At 45.9% G+C, this 22,295-nt stretch overlaps 4 protein-coding genes across 9 annotated transcripts; 3 read left to right on the plus strand and 1 right to left on the minus strand.

Moving 5' to 3' along the window:
* Positions 1 to 3,016: 3,016 nt before the first annotated feature.
* LOC6603017 (F-box only protein 39) lies at positions 3,017 to 6,548 on the minus strand. The gene is made up of 6 exons (XM_002028002.2): positions 6,493 to 6,548; positions 5,451 to 5,576; positions 4,955 to 5,110; positions 4,791 to 4,895; positions 3,911 to 4,724; positions 3,017 to 3,849 (listed from the first exon to the last, which is right to left on the minus strand). Exons 1-6 carry the CDS (start codon positions 6,531 to 6,533, stop codon positions 3,712 to 3,714), a joined length of 1,380 nt encoding a protein of 459 aa, XP_002028038.2. The 5' UTR covers positions 6,534 to 6,548; the 3' UTR covers positions 3,017 to 3,711.
* Positions 6,549 to 7,166: 618 nt separating this feature from the next.
* LOC6603016 (cytochrome c oxidase assembly protein COX18, mitochondrial) lies at positions 7,167 to 8,422 on the plus strand. The gene is made up of 2 exons (XM_002028001.2): positions 7,167 to 7,650; positions 7,706 to 8,422. Exons 1-2 carry the CDS (start codon positions 7,186 to 7,188, stop codon positions 8,291 to 8,293), a joined length of 1,053 nt encoding a protein of 350 aa, XP_002028037.1. The 5' UTR covers positions 7,167 to 7,185; the 3' UTR covers positions 8,294 to 8,422.
* Positions 8,423 to 8,758: 336 nt separating this feature from the next.
* On the plus strand, positions 8,759 to 18,251 carry LOC6603014. 6 transcript variants are annotated; one of them, XM_026993706.1, is made up of 17 exons: positions 8,770 to 8,931; positions 9,138 to 9,717; positions 9,768 to 9,968; positions 10,161 to 10,406; positions 10,468 to 10,944; positions 11,002 to 11,565; positions 11,701 to 11,946; positions 12,000 to 12,461; positions 12,523 to 13,254; positions 13,318 to 13,791; positions 13,849 to 16,074; positions 16,130 to 16,521; positions 16,585 to 16,740; positions 16,802 to 17,573; positions 17,640 to 17,732; positions 17,793 to 17,876; positions 17,937 to 18,251. In XM_026993706.1, exons 1-17 carry the CDS (start codon positions 8,884 to 8,886, stop codon positions 18,071 to 18,073), a joined length of 7,890 nt encoding a protein of 2,629 aa, XP_026849507.1. In that variant the 5' UTR covers positions 8,770 to 8,883; the 3' UTR covers positions 18,074 to 18,251. The 6 variants fall into 6 exon arrangements, with proteins under 6 accessions (XP_026849510.1, XP_026849511.1, XP_026849507.1 ...); XM_026993707.1 differs by lacking the exons at positions 8,770 to 8,931; positions 9,138 to 9,717 and having other exon boundaries at positions 9,877 to 9,928; XM_002027999.2 differs by lacking the exons at positions 8,770 to 8,931; positions 9,138 to 9,717; positions 9,768 to 9,968; positions 10,161 to 10,406 and having other exon boundaries at positions 10,699 to 10,764; positions 10,827 to 10,944.
* A 694-nt stretch (positions 18,252 to 18,945) lies between these two features.
* LOC6603013 lies at positions 18,946 to 20,513 on the plus strand. Its single transcript, XM_002027998.2, has 4 exons — positions 18,946 to 19,188; positions 19,533 to 19,643; positions 19,697 to 20,113; positions 20,182 to 20,513. Exons 1-4 carry the CDS (start codon positions 19,018 to 19,020, stop codon positions 20,329 to 20,331), a joined length of 849 nt encoding a protein of 282 aa, XP_002028034.1. The 5' UTR covers positions 18,946 to 19,017; the 3' UTR covers positions 20,332 to 20,513.
* The last annotated feature ends 1,782 nt before the right edge of the window (positions 20,514 to 22,295 follow it).

Consider the following 22,295-nt stretch of genomic DNA (forward strand, 5'->3'; position numbering starts at 1 on the left):
GGCACCTACCAAAAACAAGGTCAAAAGTTCAAGGACTGAGAAAAGCTCTCGCCCACGAAGAGCAGCGCAGGCGGCGGAGCGAAAGCATCTGCGTCAAGCGGAAGTCCTCCAGGTCTATGTGTTTGTGGGTGCGGAAATGAACGCGACTGTGTGTATGTGTGTGAGTTGATGTTTTGGTTGTGTAACAGAAGCTAAAGGAATTGCTACCTTCCTAACAGCATTCGAAATGAATTATTATATTTGCATTTTAATTTTGTTTAACTTTTTTTTTATTGATTTTTTAAGTGAATGCATTTTGCTTGCTACGTAATTGGTTTATAATTTGTTGCTGTCTTAATGTTAATGATATATTTGCATATGCCACAAAAACTGTTGCTAGCCATTTTTTGTTTTTGTTTTTTAAGCTTTAATAAAATCTTTTTCAGAAATCATACATGGCAAATCAGTTTTCAAATAAAATGTTTTTACCCGTTTATTTAAAGCCGATCTATGTGCATATTTTTATTGGTTTTTGTGTGAGTATTTGTTAAATTTTAATGTAATTTAACATTGGTTTCCATTTCTCTGGATAAAACAGATTTAATATAATTAAACGAATTCGTTTTACTCTGCACGCTGGCTGCCTCTGCTTTACAATCGTCTTCCTGCTAAGCCTAACTATCGTACTACTCGATCGGTGTCGATCTGCTAAATATTATATCATCGGGCCTCATTCCTAACGGTCCTTCTTATCAACATCATTATCTTCATCGTCGTTTTCTTGTTGTTCTTAACTCTCTTTTTGTTTTTATTTTGTTTGGAAAAGTTGTTAACATTCTTTTGTTGGTCGCACATGTTTCGCATTGGCTTTTTCTTGTTCTTTTGTTGTTGTTATAATTGTTCTTGTTTTTGTCTGTTGTTGTTGTTGTTGAAATAGTTGTTGTTTTTAGTGTTTGTGTGTTCTTCTTGTTTGCCTTCTTGTTTTTATCACAGCTTTCTTCACTTTTGCTCTCATAACTTTTAAGCATAACTTGCATATATGTACATTTATAAATCTTGTTGTTAATGCACGGCTGTTTTTTAATCGTCTTTCTTTTCTTATATCATTCCACCCCCCTTGAACACCCACTCCCTCAGCATCGTAAGTGTAAGTGGTGTTTTCATGCTCCTTCTGTATATAAGTTCACATCGGGGGGCTACGTCTTATATACTCATTTCATATACATATATAACATGCTTGCGCTTTCTTCTCGTTGGTGTTTTTCTCTCTCTTTCTCTTTCATTCTGCTGTCAACACTTATCTTAGACATTGATGTTACTGCAATTGTTGATTGCTGTTTGCTGCATTTTTGTTGCTGCTGGCTAACATATAAATTGCATTTGCTTTGTGGTGTACAATGATTTACATTTGTGGAATGATTTACAAAAATTGGTTTTCTTCTCTCCTCTCGAATTAAAATTTAAATACAATAAATGGCATATAAAATATATATATATATTTTTGTTGTTGCAGTAAGTATACAAAAAGAACGTTACGTTACGCACAGCATGTACTCGTACAGCAGCGTTGTTGGAAGTGACTCTAGTGTAACACAAAATTATAATACTCTTCATACTTTACGTTGATTGTAACTGAATAAATCCATTGATTGACGCACCGACCGAACGGCCGAACGACCGACCGAATGACTGACCGGCAATAAAGACTGAGAGATTGAGTGGCTCGATCATTCACTAACTGGTCCCCTCATTCGGTTCGATTCGATTCGGCTCGGTTCGGTTAACTACATTCAATTGTGTGCTGGATGGCACTCTGGATGTTAGTTCTTTTCGGAAGCAGCATGACACTTTTATCACATTTGGTTGTTGTTTTTGTTGGTGTTGGTTGTCGCTTGGTTGTTGCGGTGTTGGTACTAGACTTAAATTAACTACAGTTGTTGTTTAGCATACATACATGCATAGATTGCTTGGTTTTCCCTTCCCTGTGATTTACACCTCGATTTACAAATTAATATTTGCTATTGCAATCCATAACAAAAACGATTACATGCATAGGTTTACAGATACAGATACATACATACAATATAGATGGTCGATTGGATAGTTTGTAAGAGTTGTCTTTGAGATCGCATTTGATTTTTTTCGGCATGTCCAAGAACTCGCTGCTGTGGTGCTGTCTCTCCCCTGCGTTGCGTTGCGTTGCTCCAACAAACATAGCCAACGCACATTTTGTCGTTCAGTCTTCTGTTTCAATAGATTTTGTTTTGTTTAGATTGTTAAATTTGAGCAAGTGCTTGTGTCTGTTGTTCTTGTTGTTTTTCTCTAAATGCTCAACATGATCTTCAGGTACCATTGTTGTTGTCGTTGTGGTTGTACTTGTTGTTCGGTGAGCAACATTGGGAGCAGCAGCAGCTGCAGCAGCATCTATCGCCTTGAGCTTTGGACAATACGCTGCTGTTTTGTGCAAACATAGGTAAAATATAGTAGTACATATAGTTGTATAAATTAATGCCTGTGCTACAAAATACTTAAAAGTTGGTTTTGGGTTTTACATTTGCCATTTCTATTGCCACTGCCATTGCCATTGCCATTGCCATATTGCTATTGCTTTTGCCTCCGGCCGTGACCTCGCATGAACAACACACGGCAGCATCGTTTAGCCTTTAGATATTTGGCTATTACAATATTTATATATACTATATATACGTGAGTGTTTCTCTGTGAGTGTGTGTGTCTGTCTGTGTGTGTGTGTATATTGCATTCGTTTACAATTTTTCTGTCCTTTTTTTTGCTGTCATAATATCACTTTAAACTAGACAAATGGCGGCGCTTAGCGAACGAGGATCGTACTCTCGTTGTTGTTACATTTGTGGTTGCCTTTGTCGTGTCGTGTTCTTTGTCATCCAGTTTATCACAATTGAGCGCCGTGTTCACATTTACATATTCACATTATTACAGAGGTTAACAATTTGTGCCAATTGCGTTTTGAGCAAACAATTTGACATTGGTCGTACTTTTGGGTTGGTTTTACAAACAGTTCGGTTTGCAACACTTTCGTATTTCCTTCTTTACATCTTTAAACTTAGCTAACTAGACAATCAATTCGCTTAACAATTGCTTGGTGTTTGTTGTGTTGTGGTGTCGTCTGATGCTCACACTGGATCGCGCTAGCTTTTGCTCGCTCGCTCTTTGTCGTGTTCGTATTCGCATTCGCATTTTTTTTTTGCTTTTTCTTTGAATCACAGTTCTTGTTGCTTATAAAATGATGTTTTTTCTAGCAGTTTTTAACAAACACATTCTGCCCATCTGCTTTACATAAATTACATTGATTTGTGGCGTGCTCAAGTCTTTGCTCCTAACATTCTCTAGCTCCCAGCTCTCGCTTTCTGGCAAACAAAACATGATTATACAAATTTTAAACTTAAATTTTTAACTTCTATAAAATGCTTGCCAATCGAATCAATTTTCAGTTTACGTTTTCACATTTTTCATAACATAGGATACACGCATCGCATCTACATATATGCGGAATCAGTTTAGTCTTCGCTTTTGTCATCTCTAGGTTTTTTGTTTTATCTACGTAATTAGAAGTTTCATAATGTTTAAGATAGTTTCTACGCTCTCGAGATGATCACGGGTTATGTCGGTCGGTTGTTTCTTGAATTTACTTTATGACTTTGCTTTAATTTTTGGTTATTTTTACTTGAGGTTTCCGCTGCATCCACCCACTTACTAGCCGAGATCCTGGCGCAACATCTCGTATACGAACTGATCGCGTACTTCATAGTCCACGGGTCCATAGGACAGCGATGGAGGAAGTTTATCTATTCTGATGGGTGCCCACTGTTGTCCCAGGAGGGAGCAGATTTCCTAAGAGAGAACACACATAGATCATGCCATATATGGGAGCAGAGCATCATTGGGGACTCACCTCTTTATAGGCATTCAGGGGAGCCATGGACCAGTCAATCATGGAAACCTCCAAACGCTTCAGCTTGCGACCTCGCAAACGGGCAATGCCCACCAAATTGTGCGGATCCATCAGATAGCCATGGACTACAATTTCCTCCAGATGCATGCAACGCCAGGCCATCATTACGAAGGGGTCCTGGCGCAGAAAGTTGTGACGGGCGTAGTCCAAGCGATTGTTATGCTTATACGCTGAGTCCATATAGTAAATGCTCCGCAGCGTGTCCTTATTGTTCAGCGACATCCAGTCCAGGGCCTCAGAATTCATGAACTCACAGAAGAGTAGCCGCACATGGGTCACTGGCATGTGGCGACGCAGGACACGAGTCTGCAGCAGCTCAATGGCCTCGTAGGCGTACACCAACGTCAGCACTAGATCAATGTTTGTGAAATGCCTGGCAAAGTTGGCCCAGGCATACTCCGACACACTGGCCTGCTCCTCGCTGTCCAGTCCATGGACTACGATGATAAATTTTCGGAGTGGCAGCACCTGGATGGTGTGCAGCAGGTCATCGGTCAGCGTATCGTAGTCCAACGACAGCACCTGAAGGTTGGCGCACTTCTGCAGAAGCGTTATGTCCAACGAGAGTATTGGATAGTGACTAGGATCGTATTTAAGGCTGGCCAGTGTCAGCTGCTCCAGCTCCTGTGGTTTGCCACAGGACCTAAGCAAGTCCTGACCGTAGTAGGTAAGAGCTTCAATGGCACCTAGATCCAGCAGATGACAGGGCTTACTTTTGCGATTAAGAAACAACTTTAAAGGTTCCACAAAGCATCTGCGGAGGTGGAAAAGTTCTATACTTGATAAGCAGCCTTATTGCATTGTCTGGCGTAATACTTACTGTTCTATGGCCACAAAGTGATCGCTGTTCATGTTTCCAACGGCAACAAGACCTACATTGTGGGTTTGGAAACGCAGCGCTTGGATGTTCTCACAACGAGCCACTCTAAAGAATGGAACAGAGATTACTTTGGTCATAGTTCGATATGTATTCGAAGTACGTACTTGTAAAGAAGTCGTCGCATTTTCTGAATCTGAAATGCATTGTGAAAGTCAAAGACAATCACCAGCTTTCTGACCAGATGGGCCATACTGCGGTGGAAGAAGGTTAACTGATCATCGCGCGCCACATCGATTTGAAAGCGAAAGTTTCTAAAGTATCTGTGCGGTTGGAAGACAAAGATTACTAGTTTATTCAATAAAAAAAATATTGGAAATTAAACTAATTTAAGAAAAACAAAAAACTAGAGTCGTTGCATCGTTTCCAAAAGGAGGGGAGGTGTCTTTGAAACGTCACCTACAACTCAAGGGTCATTGACTGCCTACCCCCATACTCTTGGGCGTTTTTGTATTGAATAAACTCATTTATATAAAATGTATATGATACCATATACAATGAAATACAATATGGAAATAATGTATAATTTATGTGCAAAATGTAAATGTTTCAGCCAGCCACATATACACACACACACACACATACACAGCTGCATGAACTTACCGTTTTTGAAACAGGCACTGTCTCCAGGCGTAGCAAACACTTGCTGCCGACCGTCTGTCCTCGGGCTCCAGATAGTCGAAAATCTGAGTTAATGCCACTGTTGGTATTGTTTGCCATGGTGGGTGGCTTTGGCATAAATTCATTACTTGTTGTTAATGTTTATTGCGTTTTAAACAATGAAAAATTGCAAGAGTGCAGCTAGGGCTGCAGAAAATCAGGGCTGGCAAAATCAATCGTATACATAACCCACTTAACCCCCTCTATTTAAACAGGCGAACATTCCTATCATTCCTCGTTACTTACATCAAAAAACCACAATATCTTTCATCTGAGCTGCGCTAAAATTCTTCAAGTTTTATAATATTTGAATACCAACTAGTCAACAATGGGTTAATTGTTCTCTGTTCAATATTCCAATGAATATAACTAGCTAGCTAGGACCCTCAACATCGAAAACGTAACTGATGAATCAATTTTCTTCAATACTGAATAATTTAAAGGTCTCTTTTTTATTGGATGGTGTCTAAAATTTGTTTAAACAAAAAAGGGCAATATTATTGTACATGGTAACTACACGGTAACTACATGGTTGGTACATACATATGAACCAATATCTACTAAGAAATGATTCTTGGTGTGACGACCATTTTTTACGATTTTCATTAATTCCAATGTTACATCAACAATGTTTTTACGTAACCACTTGTTTACCGTTGGCAACATCCAATGGATGTGTGTGGACCATATGTATACCGGAAAAAGTTATTATAGAAATATATAGAGAAAATGTTTGTCATCTGACTCTTAGGAATGTAGAAACTAGTCAGTCTCTGTTTTAAAGTTTATGTATTTCCCCCAGAGACCAAGGAAAGCTCGTTATTAATTTCGTTTCAAATCAAATAGGTGTCAAACCATCGAGTGCACTATCGATAGTATCGATAACAGAACTTGAATCGGGTAAGGACCTCTTTTACCCGGCTGTCCCGGTGTTGCGGGCAACATTTACTTTTAAACCTTGTTTTAGACAAAATACAATACTTACAAGCAATTTAAAGTTGTTAAAAATTTAGAAAATGTATTCATCGATAAGTCCGTTTTCCGTATGACGACGCACCCAGTTTTGCCACACAAACTATCGCCTTTTGTTGTTGCTTTGTTTCTGTGTTCACGAAACAAGGAGGGAAAGAGGAAGAAGACAAGAAGAGTGGAGTGGAGCACAGCGAAAGTATAAAAATGCCTGCTGGAGGTGTTTGCTGATCGCGTACCTATCTGAAAAGGCTGTTGTCATACGCAGCAGCGCATTCTATGTGGTTTATTGCATTGTATTATATTAAGCATTGCAATTGATTGCACTGCAATTAATTATGTTATTAGTTGCACTTTTCCGCAAACTTTTTTTGGTTGTTCTTCGTCAGTATATTTGCGGTATTTTTAAAATATGTTTTATCGATAAGAGGTAGCAAAATTTTTATTTTGAAATCGGTAAAATGGAAAAAGTTGAATCGATAAAAAATTTTAAAATTTTTGAAAATTTTACATTTTGCTTTGTACTTTGTCCTTACTTACTCATACATACACATATGAGCTTGAGCAAAACAAACGGAATAAGTTTGTTTACGTTTGAAGAAAGAATGGAAAAGAAAAGGAAAAAATGCTAATGGTCACACTAATCTGATCAGCTGGAATGTTAGGTGAAACAACTTTCGGTTGAGCAAGATTTGTTTTTAATTTTTAAATGACAACGTTGCTGCTGCTGCGTGCCTGCCGACGGCCAAACATTGCGGCCACCTACACCAATGGCTACTTACGGGCAAGCACACCAAACGGCACGCCCGATCGTCGCCTGGCATCAACAGAAGCGGCGGCGGCAAGTGTGCAACTCGCCAATTCTGGCGATCTAGTGGGATTTTGGCAGACTCTATCAAATAGCACTCCAGTTGCCTATATGCAGGATGCACTTATCCAGATCCACGACTACAGTAACCTGCCCTGGTGGTCCTCCATTGTGCTGTCCACGTTCCTGTTTCGAGGTGTCATCACGTTGCCGCTGACGATTTACCAGCAAAAAATTACTGCACGCATAGAGCGGATAGCCTTGGAAATGCCAGCTCTAGTGGAGGAGCTAAAGCGTGAGGCGGCGATGGCTAGGCAGAAGTTCAAGTGGAGTGACAAGGAAACGTCAATCGTCTACAGGCGTTCGGTTTGCATAAGAGAGACAATTTCATTAAGCAATTGCTAATTCCCCTTCCTTTCAGATCAAGAAGCAATGGCAAAACCTGATAGTGCGCGACAACTGCCATCCAATGAAGACAATCATCGTGCTGTGGGGTCAGATTCCTCTGTGGATTTTCCAGTCCGTCGCCCTTCGCAATTTGGTTTACATGCTGCCGGATCCGACCACATTACAAGCCCAGATTACCGCCACAGAAATGACAATTGGCGGATTTGGCTGGATACCAAACCTCACTGTGGTGGACAGTTCCTATATACTGCCTGTGACCCTAGGCCTCCTCAATCTGGGCATCATAGAGCTCCAAGCCATGACGAGAACACGGCCGCCCACACGTCTGCAGAACATTGCCAATCATGTGTTTCGCGGACTGAGCGTCGTTATGGTACCAGTGGCCTGCACCGTGCCCTCGGCTCTCTGTGTGTACTGGGTGGCCTCCAGCACCTTTGGTCTGGCCCAAAATATGTTGCTTCTCTCCCCTGAAGTGCGACGGGCAGTGGGAATACCCAAAACCCAAACGGAACTGAGCCAACCGTACGACCAGATCTGGCTAAAGATACAGCAAAAAGTGAAGCTCGCTCCGCCGCCTGCAGATAAGCCGACAACCAAGTGATCCAATCCCCATAGAACCATAGCCATAGTCATCTATCTAGTCTAAATTAGGTGAGACTTAAGTTGTTTGTTAAATGCGTTGAACGTTGTGTAAATATAAGCAGAGCAGCCATAAAATGCATCAAGAGTACACGCGTCTATGCGCCATTGTAGATCATCATCATCATCACATCGTGGATGTGATCCATCCATCATCTAATTCATTATCAGTAGTTTCAGAACAGAACAGAAATATGTGAGGGAAAAACCATCAAAAAAATAATACAAACAAAATGCAGCGATAAGACAGTAAAAAAAAGGTCTTGAGATTACTAAAACAGATAATTCCAGACTCAATTGGCTCTGGCGACGAGAGCCTCATCAGCATATATCAGCGAGCAGGGAGCAGAGATAGAGAATCCCTCTTTCCAATAGAATTGAAATGCGAGCGCTGAGTCAGTCGAGGCTGAGACTTGAGCGGGACTACAAGTTAAAACAGAAATTCGATCGCGTCTCGGGCAAAATCTTTGAACAGTTGCTATCAGTATCTGTAGATTAAAAGAATATACATATATAAATATTCAAAAAAACATAATTATCGTCCAAGGAAACATGGCCAAGTGGCTTTTGGGCCTTTGGTTGTTGCTCCTGGTGGTCAATGTTAGTATTGCATGAATATTTCGTGGATTATTATTCAGAACAGAAGAACCCTCCTTTCCCTGGGATTCCGATTACGAATTAGTTTGCCAATTGTAGACAGGAAGTGTTTGCGCACTTAAATTGATCCTAATTACAAGCTGTACCCCAAAGATCGAATTCAATTGATGTTTTTAATAATACTTATTTCGCAATTATGCATTCGACAGGGGCATGAGGCAAATGCTTATCATTCTGGTGGCTACCGGACGAGCGGCAGCAATCAGGCAGAACAAGCCGGGTTATCGGCAGGGCATTCAGCGTACGGGAGCAGCGGGAACATTCAAGAGCAGTCCATCTACGAGCGACCATCGGAGGGAGGAGTTGGAGGTGGAGCCTGTCCTCCTCAGTTCTCGGGAGTGGTGTCCTATCCCTATGACTGTCATCGCTACGTGAACTGCCACAACGGCAGTCCCACCATCCAGACATGTGCACCCGGAACCCTTTTCAATGCCAGAACGCTGGTGTGCGATCATCCCAGCAATGTGGCATGTGCCACGCCTGCAGGAGGAGCACAAGCAGCTGAGCCGAATCGATCAGCGCGTCTGAGGGAAGTGGATACAGAGCCCAGGTGTACGCCTGGAGTGATTGGATTGCAGCCACATCCGACGGATTGTACAAAGTTTCTCAATTGCGCCAATGGAAAAGTTTTTGTGCAGGACTGCGGACCTGGCACGGCATTCAGTCCATCCGCCCTAGTTTGTGTTCACAAGAGCACCGTCGACTGTGGGGCAGAAGCGGCCGGACAAGGTATGTATGATTAATGCTCACCGATTACCACTAACTAACACCTGGGTAAGGCTTCTCTCAAGTCTCCTCGGAAGTCCCACGCTGTCCTCCCGGTCTGCGTGGGCTCCATCAGCATCATCGGGATCCGTACAAGTATCTGGTATGCGGCATCGGTGTCCAAGCGAGGGTTGAGAAATGTCCCCCTGGGCAGAACTTCGATGCCCACAGATTGGTATGTGTTTTTTCAGCTTCCTCTTCCTCCCAGTCGTCCTGTAAGTCGAATTATATTCCTGATCTTTATCCTGCTTTGCCTTGCTTTGGTTCATCTCTTTTTCTATTTGGGTTTGTGTTTCTCATCTCGATTCATGCGGTTCATGCCTTTGCTTTTGCCTGCTTTTGATCTATATTGCTTTCCATGTTTTTTGATATATGTATATAATCTTTCCTCCAATGCCTTATCTTAGCTTCTACTTTCAATTCTTCCGAGCTTCATGTCAGCGATATACTGTGTCCTACCGGAGCGAATGGTCTTTTTGTTCATCCCTTCGATCAGACCAAGTTCCTCAATTGTAAGGACGGAAAGGTGGCCGTTCAGGGCTGTCAGTCCGGAAATGTGTTTAGCATATCGAAGGGGTATTGTCATCTGAAATCTCAGTTGATCCTCAATGACTACGTCACTTATACTATCTCTGAGATCAGCTACGAGTTTTGTAAGTCCCCCGATTTGGTGAATTTTCCTTCCATTTTCCTTAAATCAGTTCACTCTCTCAGCTCTGATACTAACTGCATGTCCTAACGGACTAGAAGGCCTCCATCTCTATCCTTATGATGCTGGGAAATATGTCCGATGCTTCGCTAGTGGCCAAATGTCCATCCTCGAGTGTGGGCCGCAGAATGCTTTCAGTCTGTCGCAAAGAGATTGTCGGCCGCGTCCTCAAGTCCGCAGTGGAGATCGGGTCAGGTTCTGGGAGGAAATAGAAGTTCAGACGACCACTACTGTCAGTTATCTAGACAGTCATGGGCCAACAGTTCTGTCCTCGCTCAGATCTTGTCCCCTCAACCTTCAAGGCAACTATCCATATCCCTTCCATGCGGGTCACTTTGTAAAGTGCCAAAATGGGCTTCTCCAGGTAGAATGTTGTCCATCTGGCTTCGTTTTCAGTCTCTCCAAACGCGCGTGTGCGGCTCGTCATCTCCTCTCTGCGCATGAATACCTGGATTATTCCTACCTCAGCGTTGAGTTCTCCAGTAAGCTAACCCCATGCACATTCAGCATTGATCCGAAGTGACATTCTCCTTTCGCAGCTGAATTTATGCATGATTTCACAGCTGTTGCATGTCCTCCGCAGAGCAGGGGATATTATCTGCATCCCTTCGACTGTACCAAGTATCTGAAGTGCCTCGATCAGCAGACTGCCATCGAAAGCTGCCAGCACGGCCTGGTGTTCAGCATCTCCCTGCAGAGATGTGTTTCCAAGGATCAACTGGCAGCAAACTACGACCGCGTGGAGTATCTATGGGAGGCGCAGCACGAACCAAGTGAAGACGGCGCAGGACGACAGTCATATGGAAAAAACTTGAATGTAAACGGCTATGCTTCATGTCCACCGGGCGCTTTTGGACTTCAAGTCCATCCCTTCGACTGCACCAAGTTCCTGAATTGCGCCAATGGTCAGACCTTCGTTGAAAGCTGTGGGCCAGGAACAGCATGGAGCACTGCCAGCAGCACCTGTGATTTTGCCTTTAAAGTGGACTGCAGTGGCAGGAGTGCTTCGACGGTCCTCAATCCATCAGCGCATACTAAAACAAGTAAAACGACAGCCCACTTGAGTGGTCCAGAGCATATTTACGAACCCACACAGCCTTCTTGTAAGTCGAATCATTCTTCTTTCACTTTTTTGCTTTACTCATTGCTTTTCCATTTGGGCGTGTTTTACCATTCTGCAATCCATTCTTTGCTCGCTACTTTTGAATGAACGCTAATCAGTATCAGCCCCTTCTTAGCCGACCCTTCCACTGCAGTGGAGACGAATCCAAGCGGTCTCCTGTGCCCTGCGGGAGTGGATGGTCTCTTTGTCCATCCCTTCGATCAGACCAAGTTTCTCAATTGCAAGGCCGGAAAAGTGGCCGTTCAGAGCTGCCAGCCTGGCTATGTGTTTAGCATATCCAGGGGGTATTGCCAGCTCAAGTCCCAATTGGTGTACTCCGACTATGTGACATACATTACCTCGGAGATCAGCTACGAGTATTGTAAGTCCTATCATCGGGGTCAAGCATTTTCATTTACCCTTTGACTCTCCCAGCTATGATCCTATCCGCTTGTCCTGGTGGCACCGACGGACTCCACCTCTATCCCTACGATGCTGGCAAATATGTCCGATGCTCTGCTAGCAAGATGACCATTCTCGCCTGTGAGCAACAGATGGCCTTCAGTCTGTCGCAGAAGGCTTGCCGGCCGCGCAGTCAGCTGAACAGTGAAGATCGCGTCAAGTTCTTGGAGGAACTGCAGGTTCAGACTACGTACAGCTATCAAGACAGTCAGACACTGCAATCTCCACTCAGATCGTGTCCACGAAATCTCCAAGGCAACTACCCATATCCCTTCCATGCGGGTCACTTTGTAAAGTGCCAAAATGGGCTTCTCCAGGTAGAGGGTTGTCCATCGGGTTTCGTCTTCAGTCTCTCCCAACGCGAGTGCGCGGCGCGTCATCTCCTCTCTACCCATGACTTCCTGGATTACGTATATCTCAGTGGCCAATTCTTGAGTAAGCTTCCTGAAACATTGATCCTTTACTATTGATTCGAGATGCAGCATCTCCCTCTCAGCGGACTTCATGCAGGACCTCACAATGATCACGTGTCCTCCCCGAAGCCAGGGCTATTATTTGCATCCCTTTGACTGCACCAAGTATGTAATCTGCTGGGATCAGCAGACCGCCATCGAGAGCTGCAAGCAGGGTGAGGTCTTCAGCATCTCACAGCAGATCTGCGTGGCCAGGGACAAGGTAACGGCGTCCTACGATCGCGTCGAGTATCTGGGCGAGACACAGCATGAATTGAGCGAAGAGGCCGAATCAGAACAGCCCTTGCCGGGAAGGGGCTTCCCACATGACGGAGGATATCAGCCACAACATTCAGGACTTCCACTTGACGGAAGGTACCAGCCACAACGATATGTACCTGGATTTGGCGGAGGAAATCAGCCATCGCTGGGGAGCATCATTCCACAGGCTGCAGGATATCCGCCACAAGCACAACCAACTGGACCTGCCTTTGACGGAGGATACCAGCAATCGCAGGGCAGGGGCTTCCCACAAGAAGGAGGCTACCAGCCAGCGCCTGCTGCTTTGATGTGTCCGCCCAGAGTGACCGGCCTGTTCCCAAATCCCTTCGATGCCATGGGCTATCTTCATTGCATGGAGGGTCACACTCTGACACGGAGATGTTCGACCACCGATGTCTTCAGCATTTCTCGCGGCTTTTGCGTGCCCAATCAGCAAGTGGCCAGCGGGGATCGCATACCGTATAACCAGCAGAGGTCCGTGGAGGAGGATGCCTGTGAGTAGGACTTAAGCGAGTTCCAAATTGTGCGTTGACGAGCCTGACACTATGTCCTTCCAGTTGTGAGATGTCCCACGGGGGCCAGTGGGAACTTTGTCTATCCTTTCGACTGCGCGAAATTCCTGAGCTGCGGGCCAAACGGAATGATCCTGACGAGCTGTCCGGCAGACCAATATTTCAGTGTACGCCGTGGTCTGTGCCAGCCCAAGGAGCAAGTGATGCGTGAGGATCGCCTCTACACGAACAGCGAGCTACTGATCATCTACGAGTGGACGCAGCAAATGAAAGCCGAGGGAGTAAAAACCGTCTGTCCCGTGGGAGTCAGTGGATCCCTGCCACATCCGAGGATTTCCAGCAAGTTCATCAGATGCCAGCCGGGCCTGGCCGAAATCTACGACTGCCCGAGTGGACAGATTTTTAGTATTTCCCGTCGATTGTGTGGGCCGGACGCAGAGATGCCAAGCCACGATCGCTGCGATTATATCGTGGGGGGGGAAGGGGAAGCCTCTTATGGGTGGAGGGATCAGCTTAATGGTTACTAACCCTTGGGTCGTGTCCGACTAGTGTTAAATCCTCTCCTTCTACTTGCAGACAATCGCCAGTCAAAATCCTACGAGACAGCCGGCCAGGATCAGTGGGGAAACCGGTATGTGGCCAGGACAACGACCACAGTGGTTGGCGACGGCGATCGCTGGAGGGATATGAATATGCAGCGCCCTCCTGGCATCGGCTTCCAGCACAGTCCACAGTATCATGCCAATCCTTCGCAGGGTTGGTCCGGTCAGGGCAGCTCCTACGACCATCGATCCCCCACCCAGAGTGTGCTCTATGTGGAGGGATCCCTTCAGCTCAACCGTAATTATCCTACATCTAAGACTCCTCTGGCACCCATGGTGCCCAGCGCTCCTCTGGCCACCATGGCACCCACCACTCCTGGTCAGGTGTTCTACGCCGAACGTGTTGAGAAGGAAGCAACCCCGCGAGGACAGCCTCCAGGATCTATTGATACAACGGGTTACAACTTCAGCCCCAGTGTCGAACACGGCTCACCGACCAACAGATGGCAGCCCATTCCCCCAAAACAAACACCATCAATGCCTCCACTTGCTCCTCTTGGTGGACAACAACCCCTAGAACTTGATTATAAGCCGGACAATCCACCGACTTACAATCAGTATCAGCCTAGTGGAAGGGAATCCCATTTCAGAGCTCATTTAGCAGAGCAGCGACCTTTTGAAAGGGAACACCCATCCGGAACCCCCTTAGGAGGACAGCAACCAATCGATTTGGGTTACAGTCCCGAATCTTTTCCCAATCAACAGAAAACCCAAGATCCTCAGACCTATCCGAGACTACCCAGTCAGGGATTGCTTCCACCTAATCACGATTCTGATCAGCTGCCTAGTGAATCACATCAGATAGGAACCCGTTTCAATCCAAGTGCCTCTCTGCAGCCCCATTTACCCAGCCCCAATGAGAGGCCCAGCTATCGGGGAGCTCCTTCCGATGAATCGAATCTTTATGGGGGACTACTGCCGCCCAACCCCAGTCCCCCTATACCCACGCAGTTACCCACAACAAAGACGCCCTCGAAGCTGCACACGTATCCCATTTATCCGCACATAGGCAATGCGTCGGTGCCACAGAGTGCCAGTCATCCGCACTACAGTCCCTCGTATGCGGGCATATCCCATTCGCGTAATGCCTCCTGGGCCAAGGGGTCAGTGATAACCAGTACGACGACAGCTCGAACTGACGACTCCGACGATCTGCTCGTTGCTGAAGACAATTTTGAATATGAGGAGATAGATTTACCAACAGAGGCGACTACAAGCGAGAGAAGTGGGCTGGCGCCGCCTCCCTTTAATCATCAGTTTTATAGTCCTCCCAAGAGTCTTTCCTCGCAAGCCTCCACACCGGCTGATCCAGTCTCCCAACTGGCCATCAGTGAGGCTCTGAAGCTTATGCTACGTCCTTACTTCAATCACAGTGGCAATGCCCAGGAGAGACAGGCCAAGCAGGCAGAATCGGCGATAGTCTCTGTGATTAGCAAACCTTTAACGAGCACTAGCCCTACAACGACTACGAGCACTACAACAATAACTTCAATACCTGAAAGAATAGCTACCACAACACCCAATCCAGACGATGACGCCGAACTGATTAAAGCCGGGGAACAGGAGAGCTTGGACCTAACTGACGACTACTCTGTTTTTCCAGATGCCGGGGAAACGGCCCGAACCGAGCAGACCATAGATCCCACCACGTACCAATCCCCGACTGACTTCCATCGGAGCACCCGCAGAGCGGAAATCGAAACAACCACAATCAATTGGCACGCGTCCGGTCACAGTCGTGACTTCCACAGACGCCATCCAAATCTCCTCGATCCGCTCTCCCTCCAAAAACACAACCATCCTCCCCCTAACTCTCATCACCACAATCCACACAGACACCACGAGCACAGCCCCGATTTCCATCGTCGTCATCCGGAGATGCCCAATCCGTTCCCTAAAAAGGAAACCTTACCCGAATGGGAACTCCCCGAACATCAGCAGCCGGAGAAGGAGACCGACTGGAAGCTGATGACCAATCCGAATGCCGAGTCTGTCACATCCAGAATAGATGTGCGAAGCTCCTTCAATGAAACCTGCGAATTCGATTGCCAGAACGGAATCTGCGTGCCGCAGGACTCTGTCTGTGATGGCTTTAACCACTGTGGAAATCGTCTAGACGAGAGCAACTGCAATCACTTGGGCTACGAGGTGCGTCTGACCGGCGGAGAGATGCCGCACATGGGTCGGATATCAGTCAAAAGTGAGTAGATAAACCAAGAGAATGAAGTCTATACTTAACCATTACCATTTTTCAGTCAATGGCCAGTGGGGCTATGTGTGCGATGACAAGTTCGGACTAAGGGACGCCGATGTGGTGTGCCGGGAGCTGGGCTACAAGTTGGGTGCCCAAGAGGTCCGCGGTAGCTCCTTTTATGCTCCTGCCGATCAGAACTTCAACTACGCCATGGACGAGGTCGAGTGCCAGGGCAACGAAACGATGCTGAAGGATTGCCACTTCAAGGGCTGGGGCGTCCACAATTGTGGAGTCGATGAGGTGGCCGGCGTTGCCTGCAAGGTCCCCATGATGAAGTGTCCGAACAACTACTGGCTCTGTCAGACCTCCAAGGAGTGCATACCGCCAGCCTTCGTTTGCGACCATACTGCGGACTGTGCAGATAAGTCGGACGAAAGCCCGACCGTTTGTCAGGTGGGTTAAACACAGGTGGAGAAGTATCCCCAATGCAATCTAATGATGATCATTCCCACACAGGCTCCTGTTGAGTATCGTTTGGAGGGAGGTCGCAGCTCCAATGAAGGCCGACTGGAAGTCAAATACCATGGCGTGTGGGGTAGCGTGTGCGATGATGACTTCAACTTAAAGTCTGCCCAGGTGGCATGCAATTCCTTGGGCTACTATGGACCAGCGGTAAGGAAGTTAAGTAGAGAATTCTAGTGAATGCAAGATCTTTTCCCTTGAAAACCCACAGAAACTGGAGAATAACATCTTTGGCCATGGAAACGGACCCATTTGGCTGGATCAGGTGATGTGCTTTGGCAATGAGAGCAGCATCGACAAATGCAGCCACTGGAACTGGGGCGACCACAACTGCAATCACACCGAGGATGTGGCCCTGCATTGCTCGGCAGGACCACCTCCTCGATCAGCAAGCCGCCTCAAAGCGCTGAAGCAGGGTGAATCAGAGAAAAGTGCAGCCCTGTCCTACTCCGACATTGGCCTGTGGGAGCGGTCCAGCCGTGCCATGCGCTCTCCTCGCCGCTGTGGAATCTTCAAGGACGATTTGTCGGATGAGTATGCTCATAGCGGGGAGCGTGTGGTGAAGGGAAAGACAGCGCGTCGGGGTCGTCATCCGTGGCAGGCCACCATTCGAACACGAGGACGTGGCGGTATCTCCAGTCACTGGTGCGGGGCCGTGGTGATCTCCAAGCGCCATCTACTCACAGCCGCCCACTGTCTCTATGGCAACGCAAAGGATGCATACTTTGTGCGGGTGGGAGATCACTATGCCAACATTGCCGAGTCCTCCGAGGTGGACACTTTCATTGAGAAGTGGTACACGCACGAGAAGTTCCGCGACGGCACTCACATGAACAACGACATCGCTGTGGTGGTGCTGAAGCGTCCCCTGAAGTTCAGCGACTATGTCCAGCCGATCTGTCTGCCGGACAAGAATGTGGTTTTCCAAGGCAATCGAAATTGCACAATTTCCGGCTGGGGCTCTATCAAATCTGGAGTTTCCAGTAAGTCGGGTTATAAATCAGAGTTTTCCTGCATCCGCATCCGATTCATTTGTTCCTCTTTTTCAGCTCCTTCTCAAGTACTGAGATCTGCGGAGCTGCCCATTTTGCCAGATGAAACCTGCAAGCAATCGAAAGTCTATGGCTCAGCCATGTCCGAAGGTACTTTTAACTAAAACTAAGTCTTTTAGAAACGCATTCCAATCTTTTGCCTTATTGCAGGTATGTTCTGTGCTGGTTCTATGGACGAGAGTGTAGATGCCTGCGAGGGCGACTCTGGCGGTCCGCTCGTCTGTTCTGATGATGGTAAAATATCCTTCTCTAAGCCAATCCAAAGATCCTTATGACAAATTAAACTATTCGCAGATGGTGAAACCTTGTATGGCCTCATATCGTGGGGCCAGCACTGCGGCTACATAAATAGACCAGGTGTCTATGTCCGTGTGAACCATTATATCGATTGGATCTACGAGAAGATCAATGAGAGCTTGTTGCGATTTTAGAGGAGAACCACCTTTCGCTTACATGACTATTAAATATATAATACGAATTTTGTAATTAATTTTTTTGAATATTTCTTTTAAAAATTGTAAGTTTACGTCTCCACACAAATTAAATGTCGTGCACGCAGCGTACATTAATAGCATAATCAATGCTAATAAACGGAACCACAGCAACAGAGACAGCTTAAGCGAACATCATCATTAAGCTGCCATAGGCAAAGATTTAATTCACAAGTCCGGCGATGTTTTCTTGACTCATCCCCATTCTAATTCACGAAGTTCCATTCGAGCTTCACTCCCATTCAATCCGATTCACTCAAGCTTCGCTCTAGATCGGTTTGGCTATTATATTTGTTTGGTGTGCTGCCTCTTGGCTGGCTTTTTGGTGCAGGCAGCACAGCCACTCGTTTAATTGACGGTCAACTCGGAGCGGACACACACTCAATTGACACCAAGACTCGTGGGTCAAAAGGGGTAGCGGAAGGTTGTGGGTGGCGGGGCTTGGGATGGGATGGGCAGGCGAAGAGTGCGAGCTCCATTTACGCGCCTCGCTTCAGTCGCATTGTGCGGGCGTTGCGCGCGCGATTGGATGATCAGGGCCTGAAAAGCGCTACAATTAACTTAATTAATATCACAGTTTGCCGTGACTGGGGTACGTACGGAGAGCATGCGCAGACACTGTATTATTCCCTCTGTATTCTCTATCTCTCTTTTTTCTCTATACTTCTCTCAGCATGCGAAAGAGTGCACTCACTTTAAGCGGGCATCGGTTCCATTTATATGGGTAAAATACTCTCGCGAGAGACTCTCTCTGTGTCCGAGTCCGATCTGAGTGCTTCGTTAAGCTCAGTTCCGTTTGGTTAGTCGATAGTGAGACTTCATAAAGAGCAGATCAACAATCTAGTGGAGCTATCATCATTGCAGCTGCAAGAGAATCCACAAGAATGTTCATCAGATCCCTGGCCTACTGGCTGATATTCAGCATCTGCTGGTGTAATGGCAATGCCCTGGACCAATATGGCACCGTGTCTGGTGGATCCACCACAACGGAGAGAATCAATTCGGCAATGCGTTGCATGAACATCAATCCACAGAATTCGGTGGATCTGGAACAGGTGAGGGGCCCCACACTCAACATTAGAGAGAGGAAAATTCCCAATCGAAAATGATCACTAATGTATGTAAGGAATGCATGGCTGGCTAATGAAATTATGGCTGATTTGTTCTAATTAACCCTTTGCGCCGAATGTGAGCCCAATGTCAATTCTTGACCAGCATGGAGGGAGCATTGTTGTCCCATTGTGGTGGCATTTAATTGAACGCACAGAAAGTCGCATGCAAATCGCACAAATGACCTCCATCAGTACTACATTGCCCTCCTTCTCTCCCGCTCTCGCTCTGTGGGTGTGTGTTTGTGTGTGCACTCGAAAACTAATGACCAGAATCTGCCTCTATATAGATAATGGGCCTCTGGTACGGCAGCGAGATCATCGTCCACAGCCAAGACTTTCCCGGCGTCTATGAGTACGATTCGTGCGTCATCATACACCTGGCTGACGTGACCGATCAGGTAAGTGTGTCTGCCCCTAGTGATGGGTCTCCAAATCTCTCTCTCCCTCTCAGATGGTCAACAGCCTCAGCAATCGCGGCTACGGCGGGGACGGCTATGGTTCCCCGGACTACAACCGGAATCAAAACAACTACGGACGTGACCCGACAACACCCTCGTATATGGGAGAGGATAATTATCCGAATCAGGGGCGGGTAAAGCAGAACTATCTGCGTTTGGTCTGGAGCGAACGCGACAATAATTTAGAGTATACGTTCAACTATACGACTCGAACACCCGGGCAGTGGTCCAACATTGGGGATCAGCGGGGCAGTCTGGTGACCCTAAACTCCTACACGCAGTTCACGGGCACCGTCCAGGTGGTCAAGGCGGTCAACGATCACCTGGTGCTGACCTTCTGCGGCAACGATGTGAAGAGCTCCATTTACACGGTGGTGTTGTCACGGAATCGCCTGGGACTCAGTGCAGATGTAAGTGGAAGTGGAATGTTTCCCCCATGTTTGGATCCAACTAATCATATAATCCAATATACTTCCAGGAGCTGCGCAGTATTCGTAATCTCCTCTCACGTCGTGGCCTCTACACGGAAACCATTCGAAAGGTCTGCAATGGCTGTGGCCATCTGGGAGGTAACATTATCTCGATGCTCCTGTTTCTGCTTCTGCTCGTCTGGGGTCGCGGCCAGTGAGGTCGGAGGTCGTCGGAGCAGCTATCGTATTTAATGAGTCCAGCCATAATATTTTAATTTATGTGTAAACTACTTAAGCAATACAGTGACGAGAGTTCGCCGAGTGCACTCCCAAAAAAAAAAACAAAAGCGAACCCAATCGAGCTGTTTAGTTCAGTTCACATCGTTTGCTTCCGCTTTAATTGCTTGTCTTGTCCCAATTAAACCCAATTACCGCAGGCCACAGGCAGATCCGATGACTTAAGTGGGAATTAGTTAGCTATATGGTTAGTTGTAGGCGTTAAATGTACGAGAATGTACTCTTAATTCAATTAGTAAACCTAGCAGGGAATTCTACCATTCACCAGCATTTTGTTGGTACTACTTATGGCTACTCCACCCTATCTCCATACATACATACATACATACATATGTACCTCTCGAGGTAGTCCCAAAAGTAGGCAATATAAATTGCTTGCCAAAAATCAAACAAATTGTTGGGTTTTGTTCTCTATATTGAGGTACCACCGTGACACACACGTTTGCCCCAATGCCATTACCAATCAAGATTATAGCATTGGTATTTTACATTATCAGCATAGCCCGAAAAGCTAAACAAATCTTATCAGTCCCCGGCAACTGGAAACTGGACTGAACCTGGACCTGCTAAACTCTGGTGGGTGGTTCTCTGGTCTTTGGGATACAATCTTTTATATTGTTAGGGTAAGCCCCCCCCCCCGCAATCAATTTCATAAAATCATACAACATACGATTGGCCTTAAATTGTGGCAAATTCACGCGATTTACCTCAAACGTCGCCTTTTAAGAAGTCAAAGTCTGGCGATTGCTTTATTTATATTTTTTTCAGACGTTTTCTTCTTGGTTTTGTTTCTTTTCTTTTCCTTTGTTAAGGTGATAAGGTGATTTTGGGCACTGAAAGTGCTAAAAGCTAAATGGGAACAAACTCACTCGCCGCGTTATCAGTCCCAACAGTCCCAAAGCCCAACAACAAGCTCGTATTGTATAGTACTAGGGGGAATACAAAAAAGTCTACCGTCTGGTGGTCAAAAGAAGAACACAATTGTAAACAAGCTATGAAAGAAAACACTCCACGAAAGCATGGAAAAGTTTTGGCGACAAAATATTCCCCATGCGATTAATGTACTTTGCTTTCCCCGGTTCCCCATCTATATTGACGGCATGACGAATAAATTGCACTATGCGACAACGTGGCAGAGGTTGATAAGCTTGAATTGGGTCCCCTCCCGCTGGGAGTTCTGTAATTGAACTTGAACTTTGAGTGCGATGCGATGCGATCATCATTATCATATCGTCTGTTATTGTTATTTAACGAATTTCGAGCGCACGCTTTTTGATGGATTTTACAACGCCTGATTGCAGTCATAGACTCATAGAAGGGGAGTCGCCGATGCCTGACGTTTTTTGTTTTGAAAGCAGGCTGATAAGAAGACCATGCACACGTCAAGAGCTCATGCTAGGTAAGTACTTTACAGAGCTGGGGCCTCTACAAACTCAAGCACAAAAATGGATGGAATATATCTTAAAGTGCATAATCCAGCCGGCAGGATGTGTTTGCGTACGAATATAGCACGAATATATATTGTAAATATATAGTAGGTACATTTTTGCCATGAGAGCTGTGCAAAAAATGTGTCAATTCAACGATTTACGTCATTAGGGTGCATAGGGTATATGATTGTGCAGTATTTCTCTTTGGACTTTGAGCTTCATATGGGAAGTACTCTTACGAGATCGAAACTTTGGATTTAACCAGAACAAAGAGGAAACAATCCAGCCCCACTTGTACTTGGCCCGTCAGGTAAACAACAGACCTTCTAGGAAAATGCGTCGCAGTTGCATTTCGTTGCATCGCACTAGTGCCCGTCTGTCCGGGTGGGTGGCTCTGGGTGACTCTGGGCCATAAGCTAATCAATTAACAACCCTTTTAACAGCAGTATCATCAT

This window comes from Drosophila persimilis, unplaced genomic scaffold (genome assembly GCF_003286085.1).
Source record: "Drosophila persimilis strain 14011-0111.01,24,50 unplaced genomic scaffold, DperRS2 tig00000868-arrow-arrow-pilon, whole genome shotgun sequence".
Classification (NCBI taxonomy): domain Eukaryota; kingdom Metazoa; phylum Arthropoda; class Insecta; order Diptera; family Drosophilidae; genus Drosophila; species Drosophila persimilis.